This window comes from Oncorhynchus kisutch, unplaced genomic scaffold, assembly GCF_002021735.2.
Source record: "Oncorhynchus kisutch isolate 150728-3 unplaced genomic scaffold, Okis_V2 scaffold3040, whole genome shotgun sequence".
Classification (NCBI taxonomy): domain Eukaryota; kingdom Metazoa; phylum Chordata; class Actinopteri; order Salmoniformes; family Salmonidae; genus Oncorhynchus; species Oncorhynchus kisutch.
The window spans coordinates 142,601-168,239 of record NW_022264985.1 but is presented as its reverse complement, the minus strand read 5'-3'; the positions used below and the strand labels follow the sequence as shown (position 1 = coordinate 168,239).

At 48.6% G+C, this 25,639-nt stretch overlaps 1 protein-coding gene across 1 annotated transcript in view; it reads left to right on the top strand.

Moving 5' to 3' along the window:
* The window catches only part of LOC116371233 (serine/threonine-protein kinase TBK1-like), a 79,779-nt gene extending 54,948 nt beyond the window's left edge, over positions 1 to 24,831 (top strand). The window contains exons 16-20 of the mRNA XM_031820091.1: positions 92 to 193; positions 2,045 to 2,141; positions 18,773 to 18,876; positions 20,176 to 20,247; positions 21,430 to 24,831. Of these exons, the coding sequence (XP_031675951.1) occupies positions 92 to 193; positions 2,045 to 2,141; positions 18,773 to 18,876; positions 20,176 to 20,247; positions 21,430 to 21,481 (427 nt within the window). The 3' untranslated portion in view covers positions 21,482 to 24,831. The remainder of the gene's footprint in view (positions 1 to 91; positions 194 to 2,044; positions 2,142 to 18,772; positions 18,877 to 20,175; positions 20,248 to 21,429) is intronic.
* The last annotated feature ends 808 nt before the right edge of the window (positions 24,832 to 25,639 follow it).

The following is a 25,639-nucleotide window of genomic DNA, read 5'->3' as shown; positions in this document are numbered from 1 at the left end:
TTAAACCTCCTCTATCCTCAATTCCCCAATTCCACAGACAGTGTTTATCTTCTGGTTACAGTATAGTAATAATATAATGTTCCTCTAACAGACAGAAGCTGGTGTTCCATGCCACCAAGGCCAGGTCTCTGTTTACAGAGGAGTGTGCCATGAAGTACCGCCTCTTCATCTCTAAGAGCGAGGAGTGGATGAGGTAAGTGTCCCGTAATTGAAGGATGATATCAAATGATGTCAGTGTGTTCTGTAGATGAAGAATGATATCAGATGAGGTCAGTGTGTCCTGTAGATGAAGGAAGGTATCAGATGAGGTCAGTGTGTTCTGTAGATGAAGGATGATATCAGATGAGGTCAGTGTGTTCTGTAGATGAAGGTGTCAGTGTGTTCTGTAGATGAAGGTATCAGATGAGGTCAGTGTGTTCTGTAGATGAAGGTATCAGATGAGGTCAGTGTGTTCTGTAGATGAAGGTATCAGATGAGGTCAGTGTGTTCTGTAGATGAAGGTATCAGATGAGGTCAGTGTGTTCTTTAGATGAAGGTATCAGATGAGGTCAGTGTGTCCTGTAGATGAAAGATGATATCAGATGAGGTCTGTGTGTTCTGTAGATGAAGGAATGTATCAGATGAGGTCAGTCTGTCTTGTAAAGGAAGGTATCAGATGAGGTCAGTCTGCCTTGTAAAGGAAGATATCAGATGAGTTCAGTGTGTTCTGTAGATGAAAGAAGGTATCAGATGAGGTCAGTGTGTTCTGTAGATGAAGGAAGGTATCAGATGAGGTCAGTGTTTCTTGTAAAGGAAGGTATTAGATGAGGTCAGTGTTTCTTGTAAAGGAAGGTATCAAATGAGGTCAGTGTTTCTTGTAAAGGAAGGTATCAAATGAGGTCAGTGTTTCTTGTAAAGGAAGGTATCAGATGAGGTCAGTGTTTCTTGTAAAGGAAGGTATCAAATGAGGTCAGTGTTTCTTGTAAAGGAAGGTATCAGATGAGGTCAGTGTTTCTTGTAAAGGAAGGTATCAAATGAGGTCAGTGTTTCTTGTAAAGGAAGGTATCAGATGAGGTCAGTGTGTCTTGTAAAGGAAGGTATCAGATGAGGACAGTGTTCTGTAGATGAGGTAAGGTATCAGATGAGGTCAGTGTGTTCTGTAGATGAAGGTATCAGATGAGGTCAGTGTGTTCTGTAGATGAAGGTATCAGATGAGGTCAGTGTGTTCTGTAGATGAAGGTATCAGATGAGGTCAGTGTGTTCTGTAGATGAAGGTATCAGATGAGGTCAGTGTGTTCTGTAGATGAAGGTATCAGATGAGGTCAGTGTGTTCTGTAGATGAAGGTATCAGATGAGGTCAGTGTGTTCTTTAGATTAAGGTATCAGATGAGGTCAGTGTGTTCTGTAGATGAAGGAAGATATTAGATGAGGTCTGTGTGTTCTGTAAATGAAGGAATGCATCAGCCTGCTGGAAATGGAAAGATCACATGAGCAGCATGTTGACAGTATGTACTCAAGGCTGCCTCAAAGCAACCCTGTATGTCTGACTGTTCTGATAACTACCTCCCTGCTGCTAAGCAACCCTGTATGTCTGACTGTTCTGATAACTACCTCCCTGCTGCTAAGCAACCCTGTATGTCTGACTGTTCTGATAACTACCTCCCTGCTGCTAAGCAACCCTGTATGTCTGACTGTTCTGATAACTACCTCCCTGCTGCTAAGCAACCCTGTATGTCTGACTGTTCTGATAACTACCTCCCTGCTGCTCAGCAACCCTGTATGTCTAACTGTTCTGATAACTAACTCCCTGCTGCTAAGCAAACCTGTATGTCTGACGATTCTGATAACTAACTCCCTGCTGCTAAGCAACCCTGTTTGTCTGACTGTTCTGATAACTAACTCCCTGCTGCTAAGCAACCCTGTATATCTGACAACTAACTCCCTGTGTGTGTGTGTGTGTGTGTATGTGTGTGTGTGTGTGTGTGTGTGGAAGGTGTGCAGGAAGGTGTGTGTGCGCGGTGTGTGTGCGCGGTGTATCAATAGTGTGTTTATCTCCCCTGTACAGGAAGGTGCATCATGTGAGGAAGCAGCTGATTGGTCTAACCAGCCAATTCAACAGCGTGGAGAAAGAAGTTTCCATGGTGATGGAGAGAGTTATTAAGGTCTGAACACACACACACACACACACACACACACACACACACACACACACACACACACACACACACACACACACACACACACACACACACACACACACACACACACACACACTTACTAAACACTGAAGTAAACAGGAGGTTTCCTCCACTAAGTTGAGGGATGGTGCAGGGGGAGGGATGAGAGAGGAGGGGATGAGGGGGAGGGAATAGAGAGGAGGGGATGAGGGAGAGGGAATAGAGAGGAGGGGATTAGGGGGAGGGAATAGAGAGGAGGGGATGAGGGGGAGGGAATAGAGAGGAGGGGATGAGGGAGAGGGAATAGAGAGGAGGGGATGAGGGGGAGGGAAGAGAGAGGAGGGGATGAGAGAGGGAATAGAGAGGAGGGGGTGAGGGAGAGGGAATAGAGATGAGGGAGAGGGGATGAGGGAGAGGGAATAGAGAGGAGGGGATGAGGAAGAGGGAATAGAGAGGAGGGGATGAGGGAGGAGGGAATAGAGAGGAGGGGATGAGGGGGAGGGAATAGAGAGGAGGGGATGAGGGGGAGGGAAGAGAGAGGAGGGAATGAGGGGGAGGGAATAGAGAGGAGGGGATGAGGGAGGAGGGAATAGAGAGGAGGGGATGAGGGAGAGGGAATAGAGAGGAGGGGATGAGGGGGAGGGAAGAGAGAGGAGGGGATGAGGGGGAGGGAATAGAGAGGAGGGGATGAGGGAGAGGGAATAGATAGGAGGGGATGAGGGAGAGGGAAGAGAGAGCAGGGGATGAGAGAGCAGGGGATGAGAGAGAGGGAATAGAGAGGAGGGGATGAGAGAGAGGGAAGAGAGAGCAGGGGATGAGGGGGAGAGAGCCCGTTGTTTTATGTTAGTCTGTGGGAGCAGGTTTGGATTCCCTCAATTATAGACTGGTGTGACTATAGTACGGATTGATTGAAGATCAATTCAAATCTCCCATCATATTTAAGCCAATACGACAATGTCGATTCAACTTTGGAGGTCCACAACACACTCCCTGCCCTTCGTTCGGGCTGTTCGGCCGTCCCCGAGAACCACATCAGATTTTAATATGGTCGTTACCGTTAGGAAAAAATTACAATTTCTTGCCCTGACCTAGCTCAATATCTAGGAGTGGGATAACACCCAGACCCTGACCTAGCTCAATATCTAGGAGTGGGATAACACTCAGACCCTGACCTAGCTCAATATCTAGGAGTGGGATAACACCCAGACCCTGACCTAGCTCAATATCTAGGAGTGGGATAACACCCAGACCCTGACCTAGCTCAATATCTAGGAGTGGGATAACACCCAGACCCTGACCTAGCTCAATATCCAGGAGTGGGATAACACCCAGACCCTGACCTAGCTCAATATCTAGGAGTGGGATAACACCCAGACCCAGCTCAATATCTAGGAGTGGGATAACACCCAGACCCTGACCTAGCTCAATATCTAGGAGTGGGATAACACCCAGACCCTGACCTAGCTCAATATCTAGGAGTGGGATAACACCCAGACCCTGACCTAGCTCAATATCTAGGAGTGGGATAACACTCAGACCCTGACCTAGCTCAATATCTAGGAGTGGGATAACACTCAGACCCTGACCTAGCTCAATATCTAGGAGTGGGATAACACTCAGACCCTGACCTAGCTCTATATCTAGGAGTGGGATAACACCCTGACCCTGACCTAGCTCAATATCTAGGAGTGGGATAACACTCAGACCCTGACCTAGCTCAATATCTAGGAGTGGGATAACACCCAGACCCTGACCTAGCTCAATATCTAGGAGTGGGATAACACTCAGACCCTGACCTAGCTCAATATCTAGGAGTGGGATAACACTCAGACGCTGACCTAGCTCAATATCTAGGAGTGGGATAACACTCAGACCCTGACCTAGCTCAATATCTAGGAGTGGGATAACACCCAGACCCTGACCTAGCTCAATATCTAGGAGTGGGATAACACTCAGACCCTGACCTAGCTCAATATCTAGGAGTGGGATAACACTCAGACCCTGACCTAGCTCAATATCTAGGAGTGGGATAACACCCAGACCCTGACCTAGCTCAATATCTAGGAGTGGGATAACACTCAGACCCTGACCCAGCTCAATATCTAGGAGTGGGATCAGACCCTGACCTAGCTCAATATCTAGGAGTGGGATCAGACCCTGACCTAGCTCAATATCTAGGAGTGGGATAACACCCAGACCCTGACCTAGCTCAATATCTAGGAGTGGGATCAGACCCTGACCTAGCTCAATATCTAGGAGTGGGATAACACCCAGACCCTGACCTAGCTCAATATCTAGGAGTGGGATAACACCCAGACCCTGACCTAGCTCAATATCTAGGAGTGGGATAACACCCAGACCCTGACCTAGCTCAATATCTAGGAGTGGGATAACACCCAGACCCTGACCTAGCTCAATATCTAGGAGTGGGATAACACTCAGACCCTGACCTAGCTCAATATCTAGGAGTGGGATAACACCCAGACCCTGACCTAGCTCAATATCTAGGAGTGGGATCAGACCCTGACCCAGCTCAATATCTAGGAGTGGGATAACACTCAGACCCTGACCTAGCTCAATATCTAGGAGTGGGATCAGACCCTGACCCTGACCTAGCTCAATATCTAGGAGTGGGATAACACTCAGACCCTGACCTAGCTCAATATCTAGGAGTGGGATAACACCCAGACCCTGACCTAGCTCAATATCTAGGAGTGGGATCAGACCCTGACCCTGACCTAGCTCAATATCTAGGAGTGGGATAACACTCAGACCCTGACCTAGCTCAATATCTAGGAGTGGGATAACACCCTGACCCAGCTCAATATCTAGGAGTGGGATAACACCCTGACCCAGCTCAATATCTAGGAGTGGGATAACACCCTGACCCTGACCTAGCTCAATATCTAGGAGTGGGATAACACCCTGACCCAGCTCAATATCTAGGAGTGGGATAACACCCAGACCCTGACCTAGCTCAATATCTAGGAGTGGGATTACACCCAGACCCAGCTCAATATCTAGGAGTGGGATAACACCCAGACCCTGACCTAGCTCAATATCTAGGAGTGGGATAACACCCAGACCCTGACCTAGCTCAATATCTAGGAGTGGGATAACACCCAGACCCTGACCTAGCTCAATATCTAGGAGTGGGATAACACTCAGACCCTGACCTAGCTCAATATCTAGGAGTGGGATAACACTCAGACCCTGACCTAGCTCAATATCTAGGAGTGGGATAACACTCAGACCCTGACCTAGCTCTATATCTAGGAGTGGGATAACACCCTGACCCTGACCTAGCTCAATATCTAGGAGTGGGATAACACTCAGACCCTGACCTAGCTCAATATCTAGGAGTGGGATAACACCCAGACCCTGACCTAGCTCAATATCTAGGAGTGGGATAACACTCAGACCCTGACCTAGCTCAATATCTAGGAGTGGGATAACACTCAGACCCTGACCTAGCTCAATATCTAGGAGTGGGATAACACTCAGACCCTGACCTAGCTCAATATCTAGGAGTGGGATAACACCCAGACCCTGACCTAGCTCAATATCTAGGAGTGGGATAACACCCAGACCCTGACCTAGCTCAATATCTAGGAGTGGGATAACACCCAGACCCTGACCTAGCTCAATATCTAGGAGTGGGATAACACTCAGACCCTGACCCAGCTCAATATCTAGGAGTGGGATCAGACCCTGACCTAGCTCAATATCTAGGAGTGGGATCAGACCCTGACCTAGCTCAATATCTAGGAGTGGGATAACACCCAGACCCTGACCTAGCTCAATATCTAGGAGTGGGATCAGACCTGACCTAGCTCAATATCTAGGAGTGGGATAACACCCAGACCCTGACCTAGCTCAATATCTAGGAGTGGGATAACACCCAGACCCTGACCTAGCTCAATATCTAGGAGTGGGATAACACCCAGACCCTGACCTAGCTCAATATCTAGGAGTGGGGTCAGACCCTGACCCTGACCTAGCTCAATATCTAGGAGTGGGATAACACTCAGACCCTGACCTAGCTCAATATCTAGGAGTGGGATAACACCCAGACCCTGACCTAGCTCAATATCTAGGAGTGGGATAACACTCAGACCCTGACCTAGCTCAATATCTAGGAGTGGGATAACACCCAGACCCTGACCTAGCTCAATATCTAGGAGTGGGATAACACCCTGACCCAGCTCAATATCTAGGAGTGGGATAACACCCTGACCTAGCTCAATATCTAGGAGTGGGATAACACCCAGACCCTGACCTAGCTCAATATCTAGGAGTGGGATAACACCCAGACCCTGACCTAGCTCAATATCTAGGAGTGGGATAACACCCTGACCCAGCTCAATATCTAGGAGTGGGATAACACCCTGACCCAGCTCAATATCTAGGAGTGGGATAACACCCTGACCTAGCTCAATATCTAGGAGTGGGATAACACCCAGACCCTGACCTAGCTCAATATCTAGGAGTGGGATAACACCCAGACCCTGACCTAGCTCAATATCTAGGAGTGGGATCAGACCCTGACCTAGCTCTATATCTAGGAGTGGGATAACACCCAGACCCTGACCTAGCTCAATATCTAGGAGTGGGATAACACTCAGACCCTGACCTAGCTCAATATCTAGGAGTGGGATCAGACCCTGACCTAGCTCAATATCTAGGAGTGGGATAACACCCAGACCCTGACCTAGCTCAATATCTAGGAGTGGGATAACACTCAGACCCTGACCTAGCTCAATATCTAGGAGTGGGATAACACTCAGACCCTGACCTAGCTCAATATCTAGGAGTGGGATAACACCCTGACCCTGACCTAGCTCAACATCTAGGAGTGGGATAACACCCAGACCCTGACCCAGCTCAATATCTAGGAGTGGGATAACACCCAGACCCTGACCTAGCTCAATATCTAGGAGTGGGATAACACTCAGACCCTGACCTAGCTCAATATCTAGGAGTGGGATAACACCCAGACCCTGACCTAGCTCAATATCTAGGAGTGGGATAACACCCTGACCCTGACCCAGCTCAATATCTAGGAGTGGGATAACACCCAGACCCTGACCCTGACCTAGCTCAATATCTAGGAGTGGGATAACACCCAGACCCTGACCTAGCTCAATATCTAGGAGTGGGATAACACCCAGACCCTGACCTAGCTCAATATCTAGGAGTGGGATAACACTCAGACCCTGACCTAGCTCTATATCTAGGAGTGGGATAACACCCAGACCCTGACCTAGCTCAATATCTAGGAGTGGGATCAGACCCTGACCCTGACCTAGCTCAATATCTAGGAGTGGGATAACACTCAGACCCTGACCTAGCTCAATATCTAGGAGTGGGATAACACCCTGACCCTGACCTAGCTCAATATCTAGGAGTGGGATAACACTCAGACCCTGACCTAGCTCAATATCTAGGAGTGGGATAACACCCTGACCCTGACCTAGCTCAATATCTAGGAGTGGGATAACACCCTGACCCTGACCCAGCTCAATATCTAGGAGTGGGATAACACCCAGACCCTGACCCTGACCTAGCTCAATATCTAGGAGTGGGATAACACCCAGACCCTGACCTAGCTCAATATCTAGGAGTGGGATAACACCCAGACCCTGACCTAGCTCAATATCTAGGAGTGGGATAACACTCAGACCCTGACCTAGCTCTATATCTAGGAGTGGGATAACACCCAGACCCTGACCTAGCTCAATATCTAGGAGTGGGATCAGACCCTGACCCTGACCTAGCTCAATATCTAGGAGTGGGATAACACTCAGACCCTGACCTAGCTCAATATCTAGGAGTGGGATAACACTCAGACCCTGACCTAGCTCAATATCTAGGAGTGGGATAACACCCAGACCCTGACCTAGCTCAATATCTAGGAGTGGGATCAGACCCTGACCTAGCTCAATATCTAGGAGTGGGATAACACCCAGACCCTGACCTAGCTCAATATCTAGGAGTGGGATAACACCCAGACCCTGACCTAGCTCAATATCTAGGAGTGGGATAACACCCAGACCCTGACCTAGCTCAATATCTAGGAGTGGGATAACACCCAGACCCTGACCTAGCTCAATATCTAGGAGTGGGATAACACTCAGACCCTGACCTAGCTCAATATCTAGGAATGGGATAACACCCAGACCCTGACCTAGCTCAATATCTAGGAGTGGGATAACACCCAGACCCTGACCTAGCTCAATATCTAGGAGTGGGATAACACTCAGACCCTGACCTAGCTCAATATCTAGGAGTGGGATAACAGAGACCCTGACCTAGCTCAATATCTAGGAGTGGGATAACACCCAGACCCTGACCTAGCTCAATATCTAGGAGTGGGATCAGACCCTGACCTAGCTCAATATCTAGGAGTGGGATAACACCCAGACCCTGACCTAGCTCAATATCTAGGAGTGGGATCAGACCCTGACCTAGCTCAATATCTAGGAGTGGGATAACACTCAGACCCTGACCTAGCTCAATATCTAGGAGTGGGATAACACTCAGACCCTGACCTAGCTCAATATCTAGGAGTGGGATAACACCCAGACCCTGACCTAGCTCAATATCTAGGAGTGGGATAACACCCAGACCCTGACCCAGCTCAATATCTAGGAGTGGGATAACACCCAGACCCTGACCTAGCTCAATATCTAGGAGTGGGATAACACCCAGACCCTGACCTAGCTCAATATCTAGGAGTGGGATAACACCCAGACCCTGACCTAGCTCAATATCTAGGAGTGGGATAACACTCAGACCCTGACCTAGCTCAATATCTAGGAATGGGATAACACCCAGACCCTGACCTAGCTCAATATCTAGGAGTGGGATAACACCCAGACCCTGACCTAGCTCAATATCTAGGAGTGGGATAACACTCAGACCCTGACCTAGCTCAATATCTAGGAGTGGGATAACAGAGACCCTGACCTAGCTCAATATCTAGGAGTGGGATAACACCCAGACCCTGACCTAGCTCAATATCTAGGAGTGGGATCAGACCCTGACCTAGCTCAATATCTAGGAGTGGGATAACACCCAGACCCTGACCTAGCTCAATATCTAGGAGTGGGATCAGACCCTGACCTAGCTCAATATCTAGGAGTGGGATAACACTCAGACCCTGACCTAGCTCAATATCTAGGAGTGGGATAACACTCAGACCCTGACCTAGCTCAATATCTAGGAGTGGGATAACACCCAGACCCTGACCTAGCTCAATATCTAGGAGTGGGATAACACCCAGACCCTGACCCAGCTCAATATCTAGGAGTTGGATAACACCCTGACCTAGCTCAATATCTAGGAGTGGGATAACACCCAGACCCTGACCTAGCTCAATATCTAGGAGTGGGATAACACCCAGACCCTGACCTAGCTCAATATCTAGGAGTGGGATAACACCCTGACCCAGCTCAATATCTAGGAGTGGGATAACACCCTGACCTAGCTCAATATCTAGGAGTGGGATCAGACCCTGACCTAGTTCAATATCTAGGAGTGGGATAACACCCAGACCCTGACCTAGCTCAATATCTAGGAGTGGGATAACACCCAGACCCTGACCTAGCTCAATATCTAGGAGTGGGATCAGACCCTGACCTAGCTCAATATCTAGGAGTGGGATAACACCCTGACCTAGCTCAATATCTAGGAGTGGGATCAGACCCTGACCTAGCTCAATATCTAGGAGTGGGATAACACCCTGACCTAGCTCAATGTCTAGGAGTGGGATCAGACCCTGACCTAGCTCAATATCTAGGAGTGGGATAACACCCTGACCTAGCTCAATATCTAGGAGTGGGATAACACCCAGACGCTGACCTAGCTCAATATCTAGGAGTGGGATAACACTCAGACCCTGACCTAGCTCAATATCTAGGAGTGGGATAACACCCAGACCCTGACCTAGCTCAATATCTAGGAGTGGGATAACACCCAGACCCTGACCTAGCTCAATATCTAGGAGTGGGATAACACTCAGACCCTGACCTAGCTCAATATCTAGGAGTGGGATAACACCCAGACCCTGACCTAGCTCAATATCTAGGAGTGGGATAACACCCAGACCCTGACCTAGCTCAATATCTAGGAGTGGGATAACACCCAGACCCTGACCTAGCTCAATATCCAGGAGTGGGATAACACCCAGACCCTGACCTAGCTCAATATCTAGGAGTGGGATAACACCCAGACCCAGCTCAATATCTAGGAGTGGGATAACACCCAGACCCTGACCTAGCTCAATATCTAGGAGTGGGATAACACCCAGACCCTGACCTAGCTCAATATCTAGGAGTGGGATAACACCCAGACCCTGACCTAGCTCAATATCTAGGAGTGGGATAACACTCAGACCCTGACCTAGCTCAATATCTAGGAGTGGGATAACACTCAGACCCTGACCTAGCTCAATATCTAGGAGTGGGATAACACTCAGACCCTGACCTAGCTCTATATCTAGGAGTGGGATAACACCCTGACCCTGACCTAGCTCAATATCTAGGAGTGGGATAACACTCAGACCCTGACCTAGCTCAATATCTAGGAGTGGGATAACACCCAGACCCTGACCTAGCTCAATATCTAGGAGTGGGATAACACTCAGACCCTGACCTAGCTCAATATCTAGGAGTGGGATAACACTCAGACGCTGACCTAGCTCAATATCTAGGAGTGGGATAACACTCAGACCCTGACCTAGCTCAATATCTAGGAGTGGGATAACACCCAGACCCTGACCTAGCTCAATATCTAGGAGTGGGATAACACTCAGACCCTGACCTAGCTCAATATCTAGGAGTGGGATAACACTCAGACCCTGACCTAGCTCAATATCTAGGAGTGGGATAACACCCAGACCCTGACCTAGCTCAATATCTAGGAGTGGGATAACACTCAGACCCTGACCCAGCTCAATATCTAGGAGTGGGATCAGACCCTGACCTAGCTCAATATCTAGGAGTGGGATCAGACCCTGACCTAGCTCAATATCTAGGAGTGGGATAACACCCAGACCCTGACCTAGCTCAATATCTAGGAGTGGGATCAGACCCTGACCTAGCTCAATATCTAGGAGTGGGATAACACCCAGACCCTGACCTAGCTCAATATCTAGGAGTGGGATAACACCCAGACCCTGACCTAGCTCAATATCTAGGAGTGGGATAACACCCAGACCCTGACCTAGCTCAATATCTAGGAGTGGGATAACACCCAGACCCTGACCTAGCTCAATATCTAGGAGTGGGATAACACTCAGACCCTGACCTAGCTCAATATCTAGGAGTGGGATAACACCCAGACCCTGACCTAGCTCAATATCTAGGAGTGGGATCAGACCCTGACCCAGCTCAATATCTAGGAGTGGGATAACACTCAGACCCTGACCTAGCTCAATATCTAGGAGTGGGATCAGACCCTGACCCTGACCTAGCTCAATATCTAGGAGTGGGATAACACTCAGACCCTGACCTAGCTCAATATCTAGGAGTGGGATAACACCCAGACCCTGACCTAGCTCAATATCTAGGAGTGGGATCAGACCCTGACCCTGACCTAGCTCAATATCTAGGAGTGGGATAACACTCAGACCCTGACCTAGCTCAATATCTAGGAGTGGGATAACACCCTGACCCAGCTCAATATCTAGGAGTGGGATAACACCCTGACCCAGCTCAATATCTAGGAGTGGGATAACACCCTGACCCTGACCTAGCTCAATATCTAGGAGTGGGATAACACCCTGACCCAGCTCAATATCTAGGAGTGGGATAACACCCAGACCCTGACCTAGCTCAATATCTAGGAGTGGGATTACACCCAGACCCAGCTCAATATCTAGGAGTGGGATAACACCCAGACCCTGACCTAGCTCAATATCTAGGAGTGGGATAACACCCAGACCCTGACCTAGCTCAATATCTAGGAGTGGGATAACACCCAGACCCTGACCTAGCTCAATATCTAGGAGTGGGATAACACTCAGACCCTGACCTAGCTCAATATCTAGGAGTGGGATAACACTCAGACCCTGACCTAGCTCAATATCTAGGAGTGGGATAACACTCAGACCCTGACCTAGCTCTATATCTAGGAGTGGGATAACACCCTGACCCTGACCTAGCTCAATATCTAGGAGTGGGATAACACTCAGACCCTGACCTAGCTCAATATCTAGGAGTGGGATAACACCCAGACCCTGACCTAGCTCAATATCTAGGAGTGGGATAACACTCAGACCCTGACCTAGCTCAATATCTAGGAGTGGGATAACACTCAGACCCTGACCTAGCTCAATATCTAGGAGTGGGATAACACTCAGACCCTGACCTAGCTCAATATCTAGGAGTGGGATAACACCCAGACCCTGACCTAGCTCAATATCTAGGAGTGGGATAACACTCAGACCCTGACCTAGCTCAATATCTAGGAGTGGGATAACACTCAGACCCTGACCTAGCTCAATATCTAGGAGTGGGATAACACCCAGACCCTGACCTAGCTCAATATCTAGGAGTGGGATAACACTCAGACCCTGACCCAGCTCAATATCTAGGAGTGGGATCAGACCCTGACCTAGCTCAATATCTAGGAGTGGGATCAGACCCTGACCTAGCTCAATATCTAGGAGTGGGATAACACCCAGACCCTGACCTAGCTCAATATCTAGGAGTGGGATCAGACCCTGACCTAGCTCAATATCTAGGAGTGGGATAACACCCAGACCCTGACCTAGCTCAATATCTAGGAGTGGGATAACACCCAGACCCTGACCTAGCTCAATATCTAGGAGTGGGATAACACCCAGACCCTGACCTAGCTCAATATCTAGGAGTGGGGTCAGACCCTGACCCTGACCTAGCTCAATATCTAGGAGTGGGATAACACTCAGACCCTGACCTAGCTCAATATCTAGGAGTGGGATAACACCCAGACCCTGACCTAGCTCAATATCTAGGAGTGGGATAACACTCAGACCCTGACCTAGCTCAATATCTAGGAGTGGGATAACACCCAGACCCTGACCTAGCTCAATATCTAGGAGTGGGATAACACCCTGACCCAGCTCAATATCTAGGAGTGGGATAACACCCTGACCTAGCTCAATATCTAGGAGTGGGATAACACCCAGACCCTGACCTAGCTCAATATCTAGGAGTGGGATAACACCCAGACCCTGACCTAGCTCAATATCTAGGAGTGGGATAACACCCTGACCCAGCTCAATATCTAGGAGTGGGATAACACCCTGACCCAGCTCAATATCTAGGAGTGGGATAACACCCTGACCTAGCTCAATATCTAGGAGTGGGATAACACCCAGACCCTGACCTAGCTCAATATCTAGGAGTGGGATAACACCCAGACCCTGACCTAGCTCAATATCTAGGAGTGGGATCAGACCCTGACCTAGCTCTATATCTAGGAGTGGGATAACACCCAGACCCTGACCTAGCTCAATATCTAGGAGTGGGATAACACTCAGACCCTGACCTAGCTCAATATCTAGGAGTGGGATCAGACCCTGACCTAGCTCAATATCTAGGAGTGGGATAACACCCAGACCCTGACCTAGCTCAATATCTAGGAGTGGGATAACACTCAGACCCTGACCTAGCTCAATATCTAGGAGTGGGATAACACTCAGACCCTGACCTAGCTCAATATCTAGGAGTGGGATAACACCCTGACCCTGACCTAGCTCAACATCTAGGAGTGGGATAACACCCAGACCCTGACCCAGCTCAATATCTAGGAGTGGGATAACACCCAGACCCTGACCTAGCTCAATATCTAGGAGTGGGATAACACTCAGACCCTGACCTAGCTCAATATCTAGGAGTGGGATAACACCCAGACCCTGACCTAGCTCAATATCTAGGAGTGGGATAACACCCTGACCCTGACCCAGCTCAATATCTAGGAGTGGGATAACACCCAGACCCTGACCCTGACCTAGCTCAATATCTAGGAGTGGGATAACACCCAGACCCTGACCTAGCTCAATATCTAGGAGTGGGATAACACCCAGACCCTGACCTAGCTCAATATCTAGGAGTGGGATAACACTCAGACCCTGACCTAGCTCTATATCTAGGAGTGGGATAACACCCAGACCCTGACCTAGCTCAATATCTAGGAGTGGGATCAGACCCTGACCCTGACCTAGCTCAATATCTAGGAGTGGGATAACACTCAGACCCTGACCTAGCTCAATATCTAGGAGTGGGATAACACCCTGACCCTGACCTAGCTCAATATCTAGGAGTGGGATAACACTCAGACCCTGACCTAGCTCAATATCTAGGAGTGGGATAACACCCTGACCCTGACCTAGCTCAATATCTAGGAGTGGGATAACACCCTGACCCTGACCCAGCTCAATATCTAGGAGTGGGATAACACCCAGACCCTGACCCTGACCTAGCTCAATATCTAGGAGTGGGATAACACCCAGACCCTGACCTAGCTCAATATCTAGGAGTGGGATAACACCCAGACCCTGACCTAGCTCAATATCTAGGAGTGGGATAACACTCAGACCCTGACCTAGCTCTATATCTAGGAGTGGGATAACACCCAGACCCTGACCTAGCTCAATATCTAGGAGTGGGATCAGACCCTGACCCTGACCTAGCTCAATATCTAGGAGTGGGATAACACTCAGACCCTGACCTAGCTCAATATCTAGGAGTGGGATAACACTCAGACCCTGACCTAGCTCAATATCTAGGAGTGGGATAACACCCAGACCCTGACCTAGCTCAATATCTAGGAGTGGGATCAGACCCTGACCTAGCTCAATATCTAGGAGTGGGATAACACCCAGACCCTGACCTAGCTCAATATCTAGGAGTGGGATAACACCCAGACCCTGACCTAGCTCAATATCTAGGAGTGGGATAACACCCAGACCCTGACCTAGCTCAATATCTAGGAGTGGGATAACACTCAGACCCTGACCTAGCTCAATATCTAGGAATGGGATAACACCCAGACCCTGACCTAGCTCAATATCTAGGAGTGGGATAACACCCAGACCCTGACCTAGCTCAATATCTAGGAGTGGGATAACACTCAGACCCTGACCTAGCTCAATATCTAGGAGTGGGATAACAGAGACCCTGACCTAGCTCAATATCTAGGAGTGGGATAACACCCAGACCCTGACCTAGCTCAATATCTAGGAGTGGGATCAGACCCTGACCTAGCTCAATATCTAGGAGTGGGATAACACCCAGACCCTGACCTAGCTCAATATCTAGGAGTGGGATCAGACCCTGACCTAGCTCAATATCTAGGAGTGGGATAACACTCAGACCCTGACCTAGCTCAATATCTAGGAGTGGGATAACACTCAGACCCTGACCTAGCTCAATATCTAGGAGTGGGATAACACCCAGACCCTGACCTAGCTCAATATCTAGGAGTGGGATAACACCCAGACCCTGACCCAGCTCAATATCTAGGAGTGGGATAACACCCAGACCCTGACCTAGCTCAATATCTAGGAGTGGGATAACACCCAGACCCTGACCTAGCTCAATATCTAGGAGTGGGATAACACCCAGACCCTGACCTAGCTCAATATCTAGGAGTGGGATAACACTCAGACCCTGACCTAGCTCAATATCTAGGAATGGGATAACACCCAGACCCTGACCTAGCTCAATATCTAGGAGTGGGATAACACCCAGACCCTGACCTAGCTCAATATCTAGGAGTGGGATAACACTCAGACCCTGACCTAGCTCAATATCTAGGAGTGGGATAACAGAGACCCTGACCTAGCTCAATATCTAGGAGTGGGATAACACCCAGACCCTGACCTAGCTCAATATCTAGGAGTGGGATCAGACCCTGACCTAGCTCAATATCTAGGAGTGGGATAACACCCAGACCCTGACCTAGCTCAATATCTAGGAGTGGGATCAGACCCTGACCTAGCTCAATATCTAGGAGTGGGATAACACTCAGACCCTGACCTAGCTCAATATCTAGGAGTGGGATAACACTCAGACCCTGACCTAGCTCAATATCTAGGAGTGGGATAACACCCAGACCCTGACCTAGCTCAATATCTAGGAGTGGGATAACACCCAGACCCTGACCCAGCTCAATATCTAGGAGTTGGATAACACCCTGACCTAGCTCAATATCTAGGAGTGGGATAACACCCAGACCCTGACCTAGCTCAATATCTAGGAGTGGGATAACACCCAGACCCTGACCTAGCTCAATATCTAGGAGTGGGATAACACCCTGACCCAGCTCAATATCTAGGAGTGGGATAACACCCTGACCTAGCTCAATATCTAGGAGTGGGATCAGACCCTGACCTAGTTCAATATCTAGGAGTGGGATAACACCCAGACCCTGACCTAGCTCAATATCTAGGAGTGGGATAACACCCAGACCCTGACCTAGCTCAATATCTAGGAGTGGGATCAGACCCTGACCTAGCTCAATATCTAGGAGTGGGATAACACCCTGACCTAGCTCAATATCTAGGAGTGGGATCAGACCCTGACCTAGCTCAATATCTAGGAGTGGGATAACACCCTGACCTAGCTCAATGTCTAGGAGTGGGATCAGACCCTGACCTAGCTCAATATCTAGGAGTGGGATAACACCCTGACCTAGCTCAATATCTAGGAGTGGGATAACACCCAGACGCTGACCTAGCTCAATATCTAGGAGTGGGATAACACTCAGACCCTGACCTAGCTCAATATCTAGGAGTGGGATAACACCCAGACCCTGACCTAGCTCAATATCTAGGAGTGGGATAACACCCTGACCCTGACCTAGCTCAATATCTAGGAGTGGGATAACAGAGACCCTGACCCTGACCTAGCTCAATATCTAGGAGTGGGATAACACCCAGACCCTGACCTAGCTCAATATCTAGGAGTGGGATAACAGAGACCCTGACCTAGCTCAATATCTAGGAGTGGGATAACACCCAGACCCTGACCTAGCTCAATATCTAGGAGTGGGATCAGACCCTGACCTAGCTCAATATCTAGGAGTGGGATAACACTCAGACCCTGACCTAGCTCAATATCTAGGAGTGGGATAACACCCAGACCCTGACCTAGCTCAATATCTAGGAGTGGGATCAGACCCAGACCCTGACCTAGCTCAATATCTAGGAGTGGGATCAGACCCAGACCCTGACCTAGCTCAATATCTAGGAGTGGGATAACACCCAGACCCTGACCTAGCTCAATATCTAGGAGTGGGATAACACCCAGACCCTGACCTAGCTCAATATCTAGGAGTGGGATAACACCCAGACCCTGACCTAGCTCAATATCTAGGAGTGGGATAACACCCAGACCCTGACCTAGCTCAATATCTAGGAGTGGGATAACACCCTGACCCTGACCTAGCTCAATATCTAGGAGTGGGATAACACCCAGACCCTGACCTAGCTCAATATCTAGGAGTGGGATAACACTCAGACCCTGACCTAGCTCAATATCTAGGAGTGGGATCAGACCCTGACCTAGCTCAATATCTAGGAGTGGGATAACACTCAGACCCTGACCTAGCTCAATATCTAGGAGTGGGATAACACCCAGACCCTGACCTAGCTCAATATCTAGGAGTGGGATAACACCCAGACCCTGACCTAGCTCAATATCTAGGAGTGGGATAACACCCAGACCCTGACCTAGCTCAATATCTAGGAGTGGGATAACACCCAGACCCTGACCTAGCTCAATATCTAGGAGTGGGATAACACTTAGATCCTGAGTTGTCAAACCAGGACCAACAACTACCGTTTAGTAGCATTTCTGACCATGCTAACATGGATTCAGAGTTGTCAAACCAGGACCAACAGCTACCGTTTAGTAGCATTTCTGACCATGCTAACATGGATTCAGAGTTATAAAACCAGGACCAACAGCTACCGTTTAGTAGCATTTCTGACCATGCTAACATGGTTTCAGAGTTATAAAACCAGGACCAACAGCTACCGTTTAGTAGCATTTCTGACCATGCTAACATGGATTCAGAGTTATAAAACCAGGACCAACAGCTACCGTTTAGTAGCATTTCTGACCATGCTAACATGGATTCAGAGTTATAAAACCAGGACCAACAGCTACCGTTTAGTAGCATTTCTGACCATGCTAACATGGATTCAGAGTTATAAAACCAGGACCAACAACTACCGTTTAGTAGCATTTCTGACCATGCTAACATGGATTCAGAGTTATAAAACCAGGACCAACAACTACCGTTTAGTAGCATTTCTGACCATGCTAACATGGATTCAGAGTTATAAAACCAGGACCAACAACTCGGTTCTGCGTAACAGAAGCAGCTAAATAGAGTACCAGTCAACGTTTGGACACACCTCCTCATTCAAGGGGTTTTCTCTATGTTTACTATGTTCTACATTGGACAATAATAGTGAAGACATCAAAACTATTAAATAACACATATGGAATCTCATGTAGTCTCACGTAGCCACCTTTTGCCTTGATGACCGCTCTGCATGGGGGGAGTAGACATTGTGGTGCATGAATTCAGTTGTTAATATCCATGTTTGTGTGTTGTAGCTACAGGAGCAGTTACCTGGTAAGGTGCTACCTCTGGCATCCAGTGGTATGGTGAAGCCTCAAGCCTACCTCAGCCAGAGCACCTTGGTAGAGATGACCCTGGGGTGAGTTACTGTCCCTGACCCCTGACCTTACCTCAGCCAGAGCACCTTGGTAGAGATGACCCTGGGGTGAGTTACTGTCCCTAACCGTTAACCCATGACCTTACCTCAGCCAGAGCACCTTGGTAGAGATGACCCTGGGGTGAGTTACTGTCCCTGACCCCTGACCTTACCTCAGCCAGAGCACCTTGGTAGAGATGACCCTGGGGTGAGTTACTGTCCCTGACCCCTAACCGTTAACCCCTGACCTTACCTCAGCCAGATCACCCTGGTAGAGATGACCCTGGGGTGAGTTACTGTTCCTGACCCCTGACCTTACCTCAGTCAGAGCACCTTGGTAGAGTTGACCCTGGGGTGAGTTACTGTTCCTGACCACTAACCGTTAACCCCTGACCCTACATCAGTCAGATCACCCTGGTAGAGATGACCCTGGGGTGAGCTACTGTCCCTGACCCCTAACCGTTAACCCCTGACCTTATCTCAGTGTCCAGTGTTAACCAGTAGGAAGATATTCCACCTTCTCAGTGTCCAGTGTTAACCAGTAGGACGATATTCCACCTTCTCATTGACAGTGTTAACCAGTAGGACGATAGTCTACCATCTCAGTGTCCATTGTTAACCAGTAGGACGATAGTCTACCATCTCAGTGTCCAGTGTTAACCAGTAGGACGATATTCCACCTTCTCAGTGTCCAGTGTTAACCAGTAGGACGATATTCCACCTTCTCATTGACAGTGTTAACCAGTAGGACGATAGTCTACCATCTCAGTGTCCATTGTTAACCAGTAGGACGATAGTCTACCATCTCAGTGTCCAGTGTTAACCAGTAGGACGATATTCCACCTTCTCAGTGTCCAGTGTTAACCAGTAGGACGATATTCCACCTTCTCAGTGTCCAGTGTTAACCAGTAGGACGATAGTCCACCATCTCAGTGTCCAGTGTTAACCAGTGGGACGATAATCCACCATCTCAGTGTCCAGTGTTAACCAGTAGGACGATAGTCTACCATCTCAGTGTCCAGTGTTAACCAGTAGGACGATATTCCACCTTTTCAGTGTCCAGTGTTAACCAGTAGGACGATATTCCACCTTCTCAGTGTCCAGTGTTAACCAGTAGGACGATAGTCCACCATCTCAGTGTCCAGTGTTAACCAGTGGGACGATAGTCCACCATCTCAGTGTCCAGTGTTAACCAGTAGGACGATAGTCCACCATCTCAGTGTCCAGTGTTAACCAGTAGGACGATAGTCCACCATCTCAGTGTCCAGTGTTAACTCTCTCTACCCTTTCTGTGATTTCCAGGATGAAGAAGCTGAAGGAAGAGATGGAGGGGGTAGTAAAGGAGTTGGCCGAGAACAACCACTTCCTGGAGAGGTGAGGACTTGTCTGGCTACACAGAGCTCCCTGTGATGGCCGTATGTTTACTTTATAACAGACCGAGACCAGCAATTCAGAACATGGTCAATTACCCTGATAAGACATACGAAGGCCTCCTTCCTGTCAGATCAGCTGTTTGGTCCTTCCTGTTAGATCAGCTCAGCTGTTTGGTCCTTCCTGTTAGATCAGATCAGCTGTTTGGTCCTTCCTGTTAGATCAGATCAGCTGTTTGGTCCTTCCTGTTAGATCAGATCAGCTGTTTGGTCCTTCCTGTCAGATCAGCTGTTTGGTCCTTCCTGTTAGATCAGATCAGCTGTTTGGTCCTTCCTGTTAGATCAGATCAGCTGTTTGGTCCTTCCTGTCAGATCAGCTGTCTGGTCCTTCCTGTTAGATCAGATCAGCTGTTTGGTCCTTCCTGTTAGATCAGCTGTTTGGTCCTTCCTGTTAGATCAGCTGTCTGGTCCTTCCTGTTAGATCAGCTGTCTGGTCCTTCCTGTTAGATCAGCTGTCTGGTCCTTCCTGTTAGATCAGCTGTCTGGTCCTTCCTGTTAGATCAGCTGTCTGGTCCTTCCTGTTAGATCAGATCAGCTGTCTGGTCCTTCCTGTTAGATCAGCTGTCTGGTCCTTCCTGTTAGATCAGATCAGCTGTCTGGTCCTTCCTGTTAGATCATCTGTCTGGTCCTTCCTGTTAGATCAGATCAGCTGTTTGGTCCTTCCTGTTAGATCAGCTGTCTGGTCCTTCCTGTTAGATCAGATCAGCTGTCTGGTCCTTCCTGTTAGATCAGATCAGCTGTTTGGTCCTTCCTGTTAGATCAGCTGTCTGGTCCTTCCTGTTAGATCAGATCAGCTGTTTGGTCCTTCCTGTTAGATCAGCTGTTTGGTCCTTCCTGTTAGATCAGCTGTTTGGTCCTTCCTGTTAGATCAGCTGTTTGGTCCTTCCTGTTAGATCAGCTGTTTGGTCCTTCCTGTTAGATCAGCTGGTCCTTCCTGTTAGATCAGCTGTCTGGTCCTTCCTGTTAGATCAGCTGTTTGGCGTTTCCTGTTTGGTCCTTCCTGTTAGATCAGCTGTTTGGTCCTTCCTGTTAGATCAGCTGTTTGGTCCTTCCTGTTAGTGCATGGGCATAAATAGAAGCTGATCTAGCTATTGATATAATATTGTCTGATGTTGCTGTTTTCCAGGTTTGGCTCTTTGACATTGGATGGAGGAATGAGAAGTGTGGACCGTATCTGAGACCATGTGGCACCTCGCTACACCCTACACCTTCACCCAACCTCCCTACCCACCCTACACCTTCACCCAACCTCCATACCCACCCTACACCTTCACCCAACCTCTATACCCACCCTACACCTTCACCCAACCTCCATACCCACCCTACACCTTCACCCAACCTCCATACCCACCCTACACCTTCACCCAACCTCCATACCCACCCAACCTCCATACCCACCCTACACCTTCACCCAACCTCCGTACCCACCCTACACCTTCATCCAACCTCCATACCCACCCTACACCTTCACCCAACCTCCCTACCCACCCTAAACCCTCCCCCCTGACTCTCAACCCACCCTAAACCCTCACTTGTCGACTCTCAACCCACCCTAAACCCTCACTCGTCAACTCTCACCCACCCTAAATCTCCACCTCATTCCACTTTCTAGACCAGGGGTCTCCAACCTTTTCAAGCATGAGAGCTACCTTCAAATAGACCCGTTGTGCTCCTCTCCCTGCAACTCTTCCCCGGGTCCTTAGTGTACAAGAGGCCCTATGTTTTCTGTCGATATACCTGGCAAAACAATGGTTTAATAAACACTAAAGGAGGCCCTATAAAATCTGAGATGGTTTTTATCTCCCAAATCCTTCTGTTTTCTGTTTTCCTATATTCTGTTTTCTCAGTTGATGTATTTCGTTTTTTACTCTCAAAACGGCATGTTCTGAGTCCATGTCAATGTTTAAATCACATCAGAAGAAACTATTTTTAGGTTTGGAAGAAAACGAACACGTTTAGATTTTTGGAGTGCAATTCCCTTTTAATTGTGCCGTTTTAATGTGCCGGTCTGTGGTGGTTCAGTACTGCTGCTGCTGATTTCATGGCATAGTTTACCAAAAAACAAACAGTAGATACAAATGATGTACTTCTTCTAGGTAAGCCTACTTTACAGTTAACATTTAATATGGTTTTGGGGGAAAGTATTTCTGTCAATCTACAAGGCAGTTATCACATCAACTGGCGTTACACTGAATGACAGACAAACACCGGACGGACAGACGCCATATTGCTGAAAATTGAATTGGCAGATAATGTGTTAGGTTTGGCTTTTTAATCCAATAGTGGCTAACCAGGGGTGGGATAATGTCGATGTTGCCTTGATTAGATAGTAGCTGGGAGCTTGCGGTGGTCCTTCCTGTCAGATACTTGTGAAATTGAATGTACTTTCAGAATATTTTGGCGAGCTACTAATAGGTGGGCTGGTAGCTACTGGTAGCTGGTGATCGACCTGTTGGAGAGCCCTGATCTAGACCCTGACCCCTACCTGACCCCCACTTCAATCCACTATCTAGACCCTGACCCCGACCTCAATCCACTATCTAGACCCTGACCCCCACCTCAATCCACTATCTAGACCCTGACCCCTACCTGACCCCCACCTCAATCCACTATCTAGACCCTGACCCCTACCTGACCCCTACCTCAATCCACTATCTAGACCCTGACACCTACCTGGCCCCCCACCTCAATCCACTATCTAGACCCTGACCCCTACCTGACCTCCACCTCAATCCACTATCTAGACCATGACCCCTACCTGACCCCCACTTCAATCCACTATCTAGACCCCCACACCCACCTCAATCCACTATCTAGTCCCTGACCCCTACCTCAATCCACTATCTAGACCCCCACACCCACCTCAATCCACTATCTAGACCATGACCCCTACCTGACCCCCACCCCCACTTCAATCCACTATCTTGAGCCTGACCCCATACATGACCCCCACCTCAATCCACTATCTAGATCCTGACCCCCACCTCAATCCACTATCTAGACCCTGACCCCCACCTGACCCCTACCTCAATCCACTATCTAGACCCTGACACCTACCTGGCCCCCCACCTCAATCCACTATCTAGACCCTGACCCCTACCTGACCTCCACCTCAATCCACTATCTAGACCATGACCCCTACCTGACCCCCACTTCAATCCACTATCTATACCCCCACACCCACCTCAATCCACTATCTAGACCCTGACCCCTACCTCAATCCAGTATCTAGACCATGACCCCTACCTGACCCCCACCCCCACTTCAATCCACTATCTTGACCCTGACCCCATACCTGACCCCCACCTCAATCCACTATCTAGACCCTGACCCCGACCTCAATCCACTATCTAGACCCTGACCCCGACCTCAATCCACTATCTAGACCCTGACCCCCACCTCAATCCACTATCTATTCCCTGACCCCCACCTCAATCCACTATCTATTCCCTGACCCCTAACTGACCCCACCAGTTTACACCCCTAACCCCTAACTGACCCCACCAGTCTACAGTCTTGACCCCTGACCCCTACTTGACCCCACCAGTCTACAGTCTCGACACTGACCCCGACCTGACCCCACCAGTCTACAGTCTAGACCCCTGACCCCTACCTGACCCCACCAGTCTACAGTCTTGACCCCTGACCCCTAACCTGATCCCACCAGTCTCGACACTGACCCCTACTTGACCCCACCAGTCTACAGTCTCGACACTGACCCCGACCTGACCCCACCAGTCTACAGTCTAGACCCCTGACCCCTACCTGACCCCACCAGTCTACAGACGAGAACCCTGACCCCTACCTGACCCCCTACCAGTCTAGACGCTGCAGAGAAAGGAGAATGTTCCCTCATCTAGCCAGCGGTATATAATTCCTGTGTATATACATGTGTGCTTCATGTTGTAAATAGTCTGAGTCTGTAATGTGTATTATTATGAATGAGTTCTCTCTCTTCTGGCCTCTTCTCCAAGCTGGCAACTTCTGTTAGAGACTAAAGAGGGGAAATGTCCTTCAGGAATCAACGTTGGATTACCAGATAGTAGTTCTTACTACTACACTGTCCCAAAATGGCCCGCTATTTCCTTTCTCGTGCTCTACCCATAGTGCACTACTTCTGACCAGAGCCCAGAGGGGAATAGGGGGTCATTTGGGATGGGCCCTCTGTGTTGCTGTAGTGCACTATGAGGGGAATAGGGGGTCATTTGGGATGGGTCCTCTGTGTTGCTGTAGTGCACTATGAGGGGAATAGGGGGTCATTTGGGATGTGTCCTCTGTGTTGCTGTAGTGCACTATGAGGGGAATAGGGGGTCATTTGGGATGCACCCTCTGTTGTTGCCTTTAGTTTAATTTAGTCTACAGATCTTTTTTACTTCCTGTTTTGTTAACAGGGTTTTATTTTACTTCCTGTTTTGTTAACAGGGTTTTATTCATCATCTCTGTTGCCCATCTGGTATAAATATTAAAATGGCTCACAGGCTCAGATTATAGTTGTTGCTCTTTTAAAATAAAATCCTACTGTCCTTAACTATGATTTCTTATTTGAAATAACCCAAAATGATTACTGTCTTTTGTTTGAACAAATGAAGTTCCTCTCTGATTGGCTCACAGGCTCAGAGTTTCCTCTCTGATTGGCTCACGGGCTCAGAGTTTCCTCTCTGATTGGCTCACAGGCTCAGAGTTTCCTCTCTGATTATGCAGTTTGGGGTTTTGATTGTATGAACCAACAGGCTTAATGGTGCTGATGAGATGAATACAGGTGAATGATGGAGAAACCCCATCTGTTGGAGCGCGATCACACAGAGATGAATACAGGTGAATGATGGAGAAAACCCCATCTGTTGGAGCGCGATCACACAGATGAATACAGGTGAATGATGGAGAAACCCCATCTGTTGGAGCGCGATCACACAGAGATGAATACAGGTGAATGATGGAAAAACCCCATCCGTTGGAGCGCGATCACACAGACTCAAACCATCTCCCTTCTACTGTATAAAGGCTCTGATCTCTTAGTGTTGGAGCTCGATCTGTTGGTCTTTGATCGCTCATAAGAGGTGTGGAGGGGACTACACATCAGGGTCATAGACCCTCATAAGAGGTATGTTGGAGGGGACTACACATCAGGGTCATAGACCCTCATAAGAGGTATGTTGAAGGGGACTACACATCAGGGTCATAGACCCTCATAAGAGGTGTGTTGGAGGGGACTACACATCAGGGTCATAGACCCTCATAAGAGGTGTGGTGGGGACTACACATCAGGGTCATAGACCCTCATAAGAGGTATGTTGGAGGGGACTACACATCAGGGTCATAGACCCTCATAAGAGGTA